We start from the raw sequence: 11,238 nt of genomic DNA, 5'->3' as shown, positions 1-11,238 counted from the left end.
AGTAATAACAATTTAGTCAGCATGGATACTGTTCAAGAGCAAGAATGAGATAGAGTGAGATAGAATGTATAGGATAAAATGAAATAGAAATATGTCACTTAGTACTATAAATGGTTGCCATGGTCATGTGATTGCAACAGCGAATCAGAATGCGTAACACCGGTTGCGCCTCTCTGATAAATCTAGGACTCTACGCTTACGCAGGTTACGCTGCATGTGACGACACCCTTAGGCCGGAATCAGACTACGCATTGAAAATTGAGGTTGAAGATTGAAGATTAAAATTTGACCAGTAAGAACAAAGGAATTTTAGCTCCTATTGTTTTGATTGGTCAAATTTCAATCTTTCAATCTTCAATCTCAATATTCGATGCATAGTCTGATTTCGGCCTTATGCGGGGTCCATGATGTAATAAGACAGGTGAACCAAGTAGAAGAATGCGCAGTAACCAATTTTGTCAGCCAATCAGAAATCTGTCCAAAGTGCAAAAAGCAATATGGCTGCCTTTATGATACGGGACGGGGGCCTGATTAGGTTAGCTCTTACGCCGTAATCGACGTCGTGAATTAGTAAGTGGCTAAGAAATTAATTATTATTAATTAATAATAATATTCCTAAAGAAGTAATAATTTCTTGCCTTGTTCGCACAAGAACATATATACGACTAAGAAAACTAAATAAAGAAATTGTACAGAACAATGGCTGCGTTCAGCAGAACGTTTGTTTTACAACTGTTGGAAGTTTCCTTCGCGCTAATTGGATCATACTTTTAGATCTAGAAGAATGGTCCTATCTCAGCAGACAATCATAAAACGGTTGCAAAACTGTTGAGTCTGCTGAACGCAGCCAATATTGCTAAAAAAGGGAGGAAAAAACTATATCGTTTATGTAATAAAGAAAACAGGTTGAAAAAATATTCTAAATAAAGAAATCTTTTGTTAAATCATGCAATTACATTTATTATAAATCCTGATACATAAAATGACGCTGACAACACTTAAAACTGCTGCAAGTTTTCATTAAATTTTACTAAATATTTACTAAACTTTATTAAATATAGATAAAACTCACTATAATGCCTGCAACAATTCCGCAAAAACCTTTGTTGTAAAAGAGATTGGAGTAAATTTGAACCAGAAACGCGCGCATTAGTAAGATAATGTTTAATAATTTCTTATGAATAATGTTTTTCTATTTCTTATTCGTAATCATTTAATCTTCTATATTACTATTTTACTTATTAATTTATTGATCAATGTATCTATTTATAATTATTTTACTTTTATTATGTATTTTTATTATTTTACGAGGCTTTTATAACAGTATTTTCATATTATATATTTACAAACGTTTTTATTTACATTTTTATCATACACATTTATCAATGTTGTCTTTGAAAATCGCGCTGCATTTTGGATAGTCAATCACAGTTGATTATTCTTCTCATATTCAACTATGATTGGTCAATTTTCTACGACTTAAGACCCTACGACTGCTACGACTCTATTGTAGACCCCGCATTAAAAGGCTACTTTCAGGCTTCTCTTTCTCTCTCTCTCTCTCTGGCGCCAATTACAAAAATTTTTGAATTAAACAGTTACTGAATAATGAATAATTTTTGTAAAAAAACGTTGCAGAGTACATATTTATGTTTAACGTTATTAATATTAATACATCGTAAAGAATTTCGAATAAATTTCTACTGATATCATGGGCACGTACGATCTTAAGTGTTGTGGGAAATAGGTTAGAAAAACATCTCAGTGCTTCGTGATTTTCATGTCTGTAGAAGATTTTTGTATTATCTTATGTGTATCATAATGTTAATTCCGACGATTAGAAAGAGTGTACCATGTAATTTGCGACGAATTGTCGCATGTGTCGCTTATAGAAACAAAATGCGAACGAAGATCGTACGACAGTACGAGACAAATTTGCTATCTAGCTGGACCCCAAATGTTGCAACTTGCAGAATTTACAGCACTGAATCAGATTCTGAACCACGCGTCTCTTTGCCTATGCTTGTGATTGATGTCGAACCGTTCAAACCATCTTTTTTAATCCCATTTAATCTTTTTTTCTTGTCTTTTAAAACTATTCCACAGATAGATAAAGAGTTTACTATGTCAGAGACTTTCCAGGGAATCAAATACGTATGAGATTTTTCATGACTGATTAAAAATGTGTTATAATATTTTCGGATACTAATAAGTATGTCCTTGCGTTTCTAGGCAATAACAGTAATATCTAAGGCTTTAGCAAATGAAAGCTATGATTCCTTGGAAGGTCTTGTAGCAGAAGATATGATAGAAGTTTTAAGAACAAAAATCACGACCCTCAGCCCTGAGCAGAAAAGGTTAATTGCAATAAATGAGGAAGATATTGCATTTCAAATTTTATCTGATATTTCAGTAACAGAGACAGGTAGCAGAATTATCAAATTAATACCAATAATATTCCATAATATACAGCAAATATGTATATATATATATATATATCTTGTTTGCAGATGAGGACCATTCCATTCAAATTAAATCGATCTTCCATTACATCCCAGGTATGGCTGAGAAAAAGAAGCTAGAGTCAGCTTTTACATTCACAGACGTCTCTAAATTTGGAGATATGTTAGTCTGTAATTATACATTCACCCGTAAATATGTAAATAATGTTGGTGGTTCATGGATTGCCACTTTTGTAAATCATTATAGTATTAATGTCTTATCGTAGTTTTGTCAATATAGTTACACAATAGTTTGAAATAAAATTCGTGTTAATATATTTAATCATTTTTTGTTGCTATAGAAAGTAAATGTTAGCTATCTATATGACATTACTTTATATTTTTTCCATATAACAAATCAAACTAACAAGGACTCCTTATAAATCAAAAGAAATTGGAAAGAATAAAGGCAATAGGAGTCGGACGCAGAAAACGTCACGCAAGTTTTACGCTTTATGGATGTATTATTTGCGCGACGTCTTCTGCGCCTGACTCCTATTGCCTTTATTCTTTCCAATTTCTTTTGATTTATATTTTTTAATAGAAATATGATACATGATTATTTGCATTATATCACATATATACATATAATACAAATCATATATTTTATTCACAATTAGAATATATGGATTCAGTTTGTACATCCTATATAAATCATCATCTCAATCCTATTATTCGTGGCCGAGCGTGGTGATTTCTCTCATATGCCTGTGGTGCGCACGCTGGTTGTACACAATCATATGGGACCTACAGTTTAACGTCGATTCCAAACGACGAAATTTTTATTAGAGAAGTGCTCTTGGCAAAGATACTCTCGGTGGTTTGCCATTGCCTTTTGAGAAGATACGAGCGTATGAAAATATTTTTGGTTCTGCCGGGAATCGAACCCGGGATTTCTAGCATAGCAAACCAGTGCGTTATCTGCTCTGCCACGCTTACTCTCAGATAAATATTAATTATTAATTTGTTCCAATATTAATGGAATATAGTTTTTAATGTGCAGCAATGTTGCGCCAATTTGTGTCCTATTTTTTGAAACAGATACAACCAAAGGCCCCTGCAAAATACAATATTTTGTAATATAACATATTTATCACATATAACGATAAAATTCATTTATGTATTTAAAATTACCTGACACATTTGTGGATTATGTATCCAACATTCTTGTTTGGAACCTGCAGTTTGGAACAAATTATTCTGTTTTGTGGCCACAAAATTAAAAAAATTTACTTCCAGATCTTCTAAATTACATACTGAAACCTTGATTACATTTAAATATGGTTCCATAAATAACGAGATAACAACCATAGCAGAAATATTAGCTTGCTTGAAGTTTATTTCGATAGACTTAGTTGAGAAAGCTATTAATTTATTTAAATGGTCTAATGTAGGCGATGGATCTCCTGCAATAATACAATGTCATACATTCAAATACAATAAAAATTTCAACATTAAGTAGAAATGTGTATATGCATAACATATCAAGAAACAAGATATAAATTTAAAAAATGAAACATTTTTATTATTATTCACATTTTCTTTATTATTTATATCTTCAGATATAATAAATTTTATGTAGGTATACACACGTCTATCCAGTGTTGGTTTATATTGACATTTTTATTGTATGATACTTGATTTAATTCGATAGAAAACATTTGGTTAATATCACACAACATCCATCAAAAAATATTTAATCAAAAATATTATAAGACAAAATTTCCATAATTACTTTTGTAAATTGCATCAGTGAGACGAAAAGGTTTAGTGATGGTTAAGGCAAACATTGGAATTTGATTACGTTCAGTTCCTTTTAATAATCTGTCTATTGCTGCAAATATAAATTAATCAATTACCAATTAGGAAATATTCAGACTATATGTATAAATTCCGTTGTGTCTTACATTTTCCTACTTCTTCAAATACTTTTGTGACTGGGATATTTTTACTGATATATTTGCTCAGATGCATGGCGTATAATCCATACTTGCTATTCGTTCTTTCATAACTAGGACGATAACTAGATGTGGAGTACGCCTGTACTAAATTTCGTAGATTTTTCCTACTCTTATATTCTTTGACTTTTGGTATTTCATTATGAATATCAGGATTACGTTCTCTGAAAGTTTTTAATATAGTGTATCGGAATATTTGATTATACTATCGATATGGCCTTAATTCCTAAATTATATACATAAAAAAGTAGAATTTCTTACTTTGGGGGTATAGTTTGACACATGTCCAATACCGTTACTAAAAGAGCAGGATCATTTTGCAATAATATAGCTAACAATTCACTCTCACAAATTGCATCTTTTCTTAAATACGATTCTGGTGCATCAACAGCAAGCATGTAACTTTCTTGCATTTTAAAACCATGTCCAGCATAATAGAACAATCCTACATGACGTAAACTTTAATAATAAAGACACTATACGCGTATATATTTCTATGCAGTATATTTATAATAACTCACCATAAATTCCTTCTTTTAAAATTTCACCAAATTTTTTTATAGCATTCTTCATCTGTTCAAGCGACAAGTTTACCAGACAGATTATTTTAAAATCGATTTCTTTTAACAAAATACCAATTTTTGCAGCATCGTTTTTAGGTGTTTCTAGACACATGTGATTTTCATAATCATCATTTGCAATTATTAAAGCTATTTTTGCTATTGCTTTTTCACGAGGAAGGTCCAACTGTATCAATACGAATATATATTATCATAACAGTTTAGACGAAAATTCATTTAATTTTTATTCTCATAAAATAATAAATTGTATATAATTTGTTTACCATTACATGACTTCTTTGAGTAATTATTTCGTTCACATCATTATTTATATAACAATGATATTTTCCTTCATGTTTAGAACTGAACTGTTTTATCTAAAACATTTTTTCTTTTTCTATTATACAATCTTTTAGTATTAATATTATGTGTACTTACGTGTAATACATTGGATGTTTCTCCTTCCAATCTTGTATTATCTCTAAACCATTGATAATGTGGTTCTGGATGACCTTGTGCTATACATTTAATTATAAAATCTTCACCTTCCTTAAGCTCTAAGAAAGCAGGTGGCTGCTGCTGTATAATTACAGGTACGTGAGATAAATTTACAAAAACTGATTTCGTTAGCAATGTAGATATTACTATCTCTCCATCGTTGGTGACTTGTGAGATTTTGCAATTATACTCTCCAGCTTGATCACAGCTGTAAGCAATTGTGTATACATAATTAATTAATCTGTCACGTCACAAATTGAGACATTATTTTTACCTATTTATAACAATGTCAAGTTCACAACTTTGCTGTTCCTGCAACTCAATATTATTGTGATACCATTGATAACTCGGCGATGGTATACCCATAGCTTTGCAAGAAAGACGAAGGTGTTGACTAAGAGATATCTCTAAAGTATCATGTTCTAGATCGTCAGAAGGATGTTTAACAATTACCGATGGTTCTAATAATAATTTTAAAAGTTAGACAATTGTTATGGAATTATTTTATCTACAATATATCGGTTCTCAACTATCAAGAGATATATACCTGGATAATGTAAGACGGACAAAACGTTGCCAAGTTCACAATCTCTAAGCAACATGGATAATATTCCAACTGTGCACATTTTTACATTGAGCTCAAACAGCAGATTGTCTGCTGGCGTTTTTGTAGCATTGGTATTCTGTTCTAATGATTTTAGCCACGAGTTCCTACACGTGGCAAATACATAAAGGTTTATTAAGAATATATACTTGATTAATTTTTATCAAAGTTACCCGAATCATTATTCTTTACCATTGGTATCCAAATTGTTTGGCTACGTGACAGGCGAGTATCTGCCAACTTGAGTTTTTATTTAACTCGCGAATTAATTCGTTGTACATTCCTGATGGAATATGCTCTAAATACACATTTTCACCGATTTTTGCCATTTTAATATAATTATGTGTATTGATTATTTTGCACAATTAAAACGATTAAAGTATAATCTTATCGACATAACGATTTTCTTGCTGTCAAATGGGCGTTACTTATTATAGCACGCTTTTTCCTCAATGTGAAAGGAAGGAAATTAATGAATAAACGTCATCATACTTCAGGAAAAATATATTGCATTTATTCGAACTATTTTCTTCACAATTTACTTATCAAAAATACAGCAATATTTCATGAAGAGGCAAGAGAATTCAGTGTTAAGCTTATGCTATATCTAATCTAATTTTATATATCAATTTTTTTGTATATACGTGTTTTTTACTAAAAATATAGATCTGTCTTTGATAACTGAACTAGTGCACACTTTCTGTACTTAAAGTAAAATAGAAATATATTTGAACGTTTGGTGAAAGAAAGAAGGAAAATTCTAGTGCAGCAAGTGAAGGAATAAAAAAACAATGATTTATTTTTTTTAGAGGCTGTTCGTGTTGCTTGCTCTTTTTGCGTCCAGCATCATCGCTTTCTTTCTTTTCTTCGTCTGAATATATATTTATCTCATTTTACGCGCAAACATTCTTGAGAATTTCAAGCAACGCGAACAGACCTAACCTCAGCATTTTTTTTAGTGACAAATTATTACTGAGTGCGCAATCGCAAAATGGCGATTGACTAGGGAACCAGTTCCACATTCTCGCAACGATTTCAGGGAAAAATCACAAAGTCCCTGAGATTTTCGTAACGTATACGGCCACGAGAGGGCGGCGATCGTCGCGCGACCAGTCGGAGTCGGGCCGCGAAGTTGCAGCTCCTGCGCAATGCGCGTGGCGCGCTGCGCCGCATGATCTTGCGTATCAGTGTTCGCCAGTGCCATCCGGAAGGCACACATCGGGGTTACGCGGGGAAACAGCACAGCGCGATAATCGTAATCCGTGCGAGAATCCGCGAGCAGTGGTGCGTCGTCTATCGAGGGAAGAAAAACAAGGAAACGGATCGCGAGGGCGGCGAACGGTGTTACGGCGACGATAGGGTGGCTGGTGGTCGGCGGTCGCTCAGCGGCAGCGATAGTGGTGGTTGGTGGTGGCGGCGGTGGTGGTGGTGGGTGCTCCGGGTTCCGCGAGTGTCCACGAAAAACTAGTGCCGCGAGCCATCATGGCGAACCCACGGAAATTCAGTGAAAAGATCGCTCCAGAAGGAGGCGCAGGACTCGGCCGCATTCGAGGCGATCATGAAGGAGGTCTCGAACGTCACGAGCAGAGTAAGGAAATATCAGTATTATCCTTTGGCGTGGGTGGCTCGGTGCCGTGCCGCGATCGCGCCGTGACCCGTCGTGCACCTCCCTCGGCTCAGATGTTAGAACGTAAACAACGGGTGTCTCCCCTCGTCCCCGTGATCCCCTTGCCCCTGTCGTTCTCTCTCGTTCTCCCTCCGATCTCCGTCTCTCCTTTTTGTCGTTGCGCTTACCGCGCTGTTCGGTCTCCGTCTGTGTGATTGTGTGAGTGCATATACATATGCGTGCGTGCGCGAGTGCGTGCGTGCCTGCCCTGCCCGCCTGCCTGCCTGCTTGTCTGTGTATCGGCCGGGTTGCTCCGCGAGTGTGTGTACTACGTGCGACTGCTGGTGCATCGCGCGCGCGGCCGCGTATCCTCGGCACGCGTATACCTCGCGTAACTCGCGTTGCCGCGAGAGCGGTGCACCGTGCGCGTACGTGCTCCGATGTTATACTTGCGTCGCGTGGATTTTCCACGCGCGCTCGAGCTCGCGCTCGCGCTCGCGCCCGCGCCGATACGAACGCGGCTCGGAGGCACTTGTCGCTCGCGAGGCGCGATTACGCGACGCGGATTAATCTCTCGCGAGCGTGATTGATCGCGCGTTTTAACTCGTGTTTTAACGCGAACGATTCCGCTCCAACGATTCATGGCTCCGAATTTATCTTTGTTTGGCAATTCCGCGTTGTAGAATCGGAGCACGGTGTTTGAATACCCGCCGGCCGGCACGTGGGATTTCAATTTCGATAAAAAAAAAAAAAAGAAAAAAAAAGAGAAAAACATCGAGAGCGGCGCGTTTCCTCGGGTGATCTCGCGGATGAAGCTTGGCGTTCGTTACGACGCATTCGATTCATTTCGATGCGCATGTAAACATTCCGCTTTTTCAATAGCAGCGCCGGCGGCCCTCGAGGTATTTTCAACGGGAGCGTCGGCGAGGTTGGGTCGATGCATTTAGCGTTCTCGAGCGCACCTCCGCATGCCCCCGTGCGGTTAAAACGGAGCGCCGGGAAGCGTTCTCCAATCGCGTCGAAAAGATAAGGACGTCTCACGGGACCGTTCGTCGCTATCCGAGTATCTCGGAGCGAAAGTCTTCTGGACAAACGAAACGAGATTGGATCTCCGCGCTTTACGCAGAAATTTACTTGTTTAGACATCAAAACATGATTGTTTACTACCGGGGTCGGCAAACTACGGTTTATTATTATTATTGTGCTACACTGAAAAAAAATATAGTCAATTTTAACAAATATTTAGTTCAATACTGCCAAATATTTATTAAATATAAAGATATATTTATTTGATACAAGAAATATTAATTTGATTTAACAATCATTCTTTTTACTGAACAAGTATTTATTTACTGTATGTAAATGTTTAGTTGACAGTATTGAACTAAATATTTATTAAAATTGACTATATTTTTTTTTCAGTGTAGTAATAATAATTATTATAGCTTGAATTTCTTTAATAAAAAATTGTTTTTTTATCTTATTTGCTATCTTATGAATATCTACATATTTTAAATTGTTAATAAAAAAATTTGTTTTTTACTTTGAGAAAAAATGTATTAAGGTTTAGTAAATAATAATAAATTTAATAAATAATAATTTTAGTAATAAATATTTATTTGAATATTGCCAGCTAAACATTTACTTACAGTAAATAAATATTTATTCAATAAAAAAAATGGTTGTCAAATTAAATTAATGACTTTGTACCAAATAAATAATTAGTTGGTGCTATTCAAACGAATGATTTATTAAAATTTACATTTTTTCCAGTTTATCTTGTTATATAAATATCTACATAATTTTCTAAATTGCCTCTTCATTTACAAAATTTAAAATATTTCATATCTGGTACGTTGAAAGCTTGCCGATCTCTCTCAATTTACGATGAGAACCGCTTAAATTTTACTGTCAAGTAGCTGTTAACTGTCAGTTTTTAAACGGTCATCCGTCATGTCTTGTCTACTGATTAAACACAGTGCGGGACCGAATTCCGTTAGATTTTACAATGTCTGTATATAAAATAGTTTCGTGCACGTTGCCCAAATTTTTCGCTCATGGAGCTTAGAGTATCGTTCAAATCGACAATCGAAGAATGGAATCCGTTACGGAGATAAGAACCTGTTTATCGGAGCGTGGTCCACAGAAAGGCCGATCATTATACCGTGAAAGCCAATACTACGTCGCGAAGCCAACGCTTATTATCGACAAAAGGAATGACCGAAGATCACGAACACATTTGCAACGTAAGAACCAACCGTAGTGGGCTTTCTACAACAAGCCATTAAGGAGTTTTTGCAATACCGTTTATCCCTATATGGTGAACGCTAAAGTCAGATTATCTTCTCTTAACAACTAATGAAGAAAAGGATAACGTGACTTTAGCGTTCATCGTATCTGGATTCACGTTATTGCAAAAACTCTCTATTACCTAAGCTTTAAGCCGTAAAAAATTGACCGATCACAGTCAAATGTGAAAAGAATAAACCGACTTTAATCGATCAATTTTTTACGACTTAAGACTTAAAATGTATAGAATAAGAATGGTATAATAGCGAGGGTGGCAGGATGTAAAAGAATCCTCAGTCCTGACTCCGTAAGTCTCGCAGGAAGGAAGAGAAAATAGCTTGGTTAGCCTGCGGCGATGTCTCACTAATTTTGAGTTTTCGTTCGAAGCGCCTAATCTCGCAAGGCTAACCGGTCGGATAAGGAGCTGTAAAGCTCGCTTACGACTGCTTTGTTTGCGGTGTGGTTGTCAATGAACGGGACTTGCACAGGTGGCCTCGGCGAGCAGCTCGGTGGGTGCTAGTCCCACGGGATCCGGCGTACCGGAGACCCCGCTATCCGTCAAGAGTGCCGGCGCCAGTCCACCGCAGTCCAGCGGCAAGCATCTGCACATTAACCTGGGAAATCAGTTCAGGGCGGGTGGCTCGCTGCCGAACGTTAACAACAATGTCAATTGTGGCAACGACGCGAAAGAGCACTCCTCGCCGCATCCCGGCGCGATCCACTCGATCGACCTTAAGGTCTGTACCGATCTTGCCCGAACGAAAACATCCCCCAGTTGTTGTTGCCCCGGCTTGTTGTCTCCCGAACGTTTCGTTGCACCCTCTGGAACGCACCCTCATCTCGTTCCACGGAGAAAAATTCTTCCAAGTCACGTTACGTCGATTCGTTTTGGACATTACATTCAGGCACTCTGCCACAGGTTTATTCGAAAAGATCTCGGCGATCGAGAGAGCCAATCTTTGGTTGATGTCAGACTTTATGACATTTGGAATTGAAAAAGTAAGGATTTAAATTGTTATGTTCAAAGTGCAATGAAATTCGATCTTAATAGTTTCGATCCATTTTAGATGAACGCAATATTTTTGATTGCAAAGTTCCGAAAGAAATTCTTTCTTGCATAAAATTGATTTTTGAAATCACGTTATTTTAAACTAATAACTTTATCACGTGTTCCGCGATGAAACTCGTAACTTATCATTATTTTGAAACTTTTTAATGAAAG

At 36.3% G+C, this 11,238-nt stretch overlaps 3 protein-coding genes across 3 annotated transcripts in view; 2 read left to right on the top strand and 1 right to left on the bottom strand.

The window, feature by feature from the left end:
• Positions 1-1,651: 1,651 nt before the first annotated feature.
• LOC108723114 (uncharacterized) lies at positions 1,652-2,744 on the top strand. The gene is made up of 3 exons (XM_018448608.1): positions 1,652-2,154; positions 2,233-2,425; positions 2,511-2,744. Exons 1-3 carry the CDS (start codon positions 1,810-1,812, stop codon positions 2,726-2,728), a joined length of 756 nt encoding a protein of 251 aa, XP_018304110.1. The 5' UTR covers positions 1,652-1,809; the 3' UTR covers positions 2,729-2,744.
• A 423-nt stretch (positions 2,745-3,167) lies between these two features.
• LOC108723109 (mucosa-associated lymphoid tissue lymphoma translocation protein 1) lies at positions 3,168-6,713 on the bottom strand. Its single transcript, XM_018448604.1, has 11 exons — positions 6,314-6,713; positions 6,065-6,228; positions 5,792-5,978; positions 5,458-5,725; positions 5,304-5,396; positions 4,981-5,206; positions 4,721-4,904; positions 4,409-4,623; positions 4,237-4,335; positions 3,636-3,907; positions 3,168-3,558 (listed from the first exon to the last, which is right to left on the bottom strand). The coding sequence occupies exons 1-11, from the start codon at positions 6,448-6,450 to the stop codon at positions 3,454-3,456; spliced, it is 1,950 nt and encodes a 649-aa protein (XP_018304106.1). The 5' UTR covers positions 6,451-6,713; the 3' UTR covers positions 3,168-3,453.
• A 506-nt stretch (positions 6,714-7,219) lies between these two features.
• Crtc (CREB-regulated transcription coactivator) overlaps positions 7,220-11,238 on the top strand; it is a 29,141-nt gene continuing 25,122 nt past the window's right edge. Inside the window, 3 exon segments of the mRNA XM_018448692.1 lie at positions 7,220-7,638; positions 7,640-7,709; positions 10,505-10,753. Of these exon segments, the coding sequence (XP_018304194.1) occupies positions 7,604-7,638; positions 7,640-7,709; positions 10,505-10,753 (354 nt within the window). The 5' untranslated portion in view covers positions 7,220-7,603.

This window comes from Mycetomoellerius zeteki, unplaced genomic scaffold, assembly GCF_001594055.1.
Source record: "Mycetomoellerius zeteki isolate Tzet28-1 unplaced genomic scaffold, Tzet1.0 scaffold223, whole genome shotgun sequence".
NCBI lineage: Eukaryota > Metazoa > Arthropoda > Insecta > Hymenoptera > Formicidae > Mycetomoellerius > Mycetomoellerius zeteki.
This window is presented reverse-complemented; position numbering and strand designations above follow the sequence as displayed.

Excerpts from the sequence above, each read along its gene's own strand:
- LOC108723109 (XM_018448604.1), bottom strand. The coding sequence starts at position 6,450 with ATGGCAAAAATCGGTGAAAATGTGTATTTAGAGCATATTCCATCAGGA. Across the intron at positions 5,979-6,064 it reads GTCCGTCTTACATTATCCAG|AACCATCGGTAATTGTTAAA; the intron begins GTATATATCTCT and ends AATTATTATTAG. Across the intron at positions 5,397-5,457 it reads AAACATCCAATGTATTACAC|ATAAAACAGTTCAGTTCTAA; the intron begins GTAAGTACACAT and ends AAAATGTTTTAG.
- LOC108723114 (XM_018448608.1), top strand. The coding sequence starts at position 1,810 with ATGTGTATCATAATGTTAATTCCGACGATTAGAAAGAGTGTACCATGT. Across the intron at positions 2,155-2,232 it reads CTTTCCAGGGAATCAAATAC|GCAATAACAGTAATATCTAA; the intron begins GTATGAGATTTT and ends TTGCGTTTCTAG. Across the intron at positions 2,426-2,510 it reads TATTTCAGTAACAGAGACAG|ATGAGGACCATTCCATTCAA; the intron begins GTAGCAGAATTA and ends TCTTGTTTGCAG.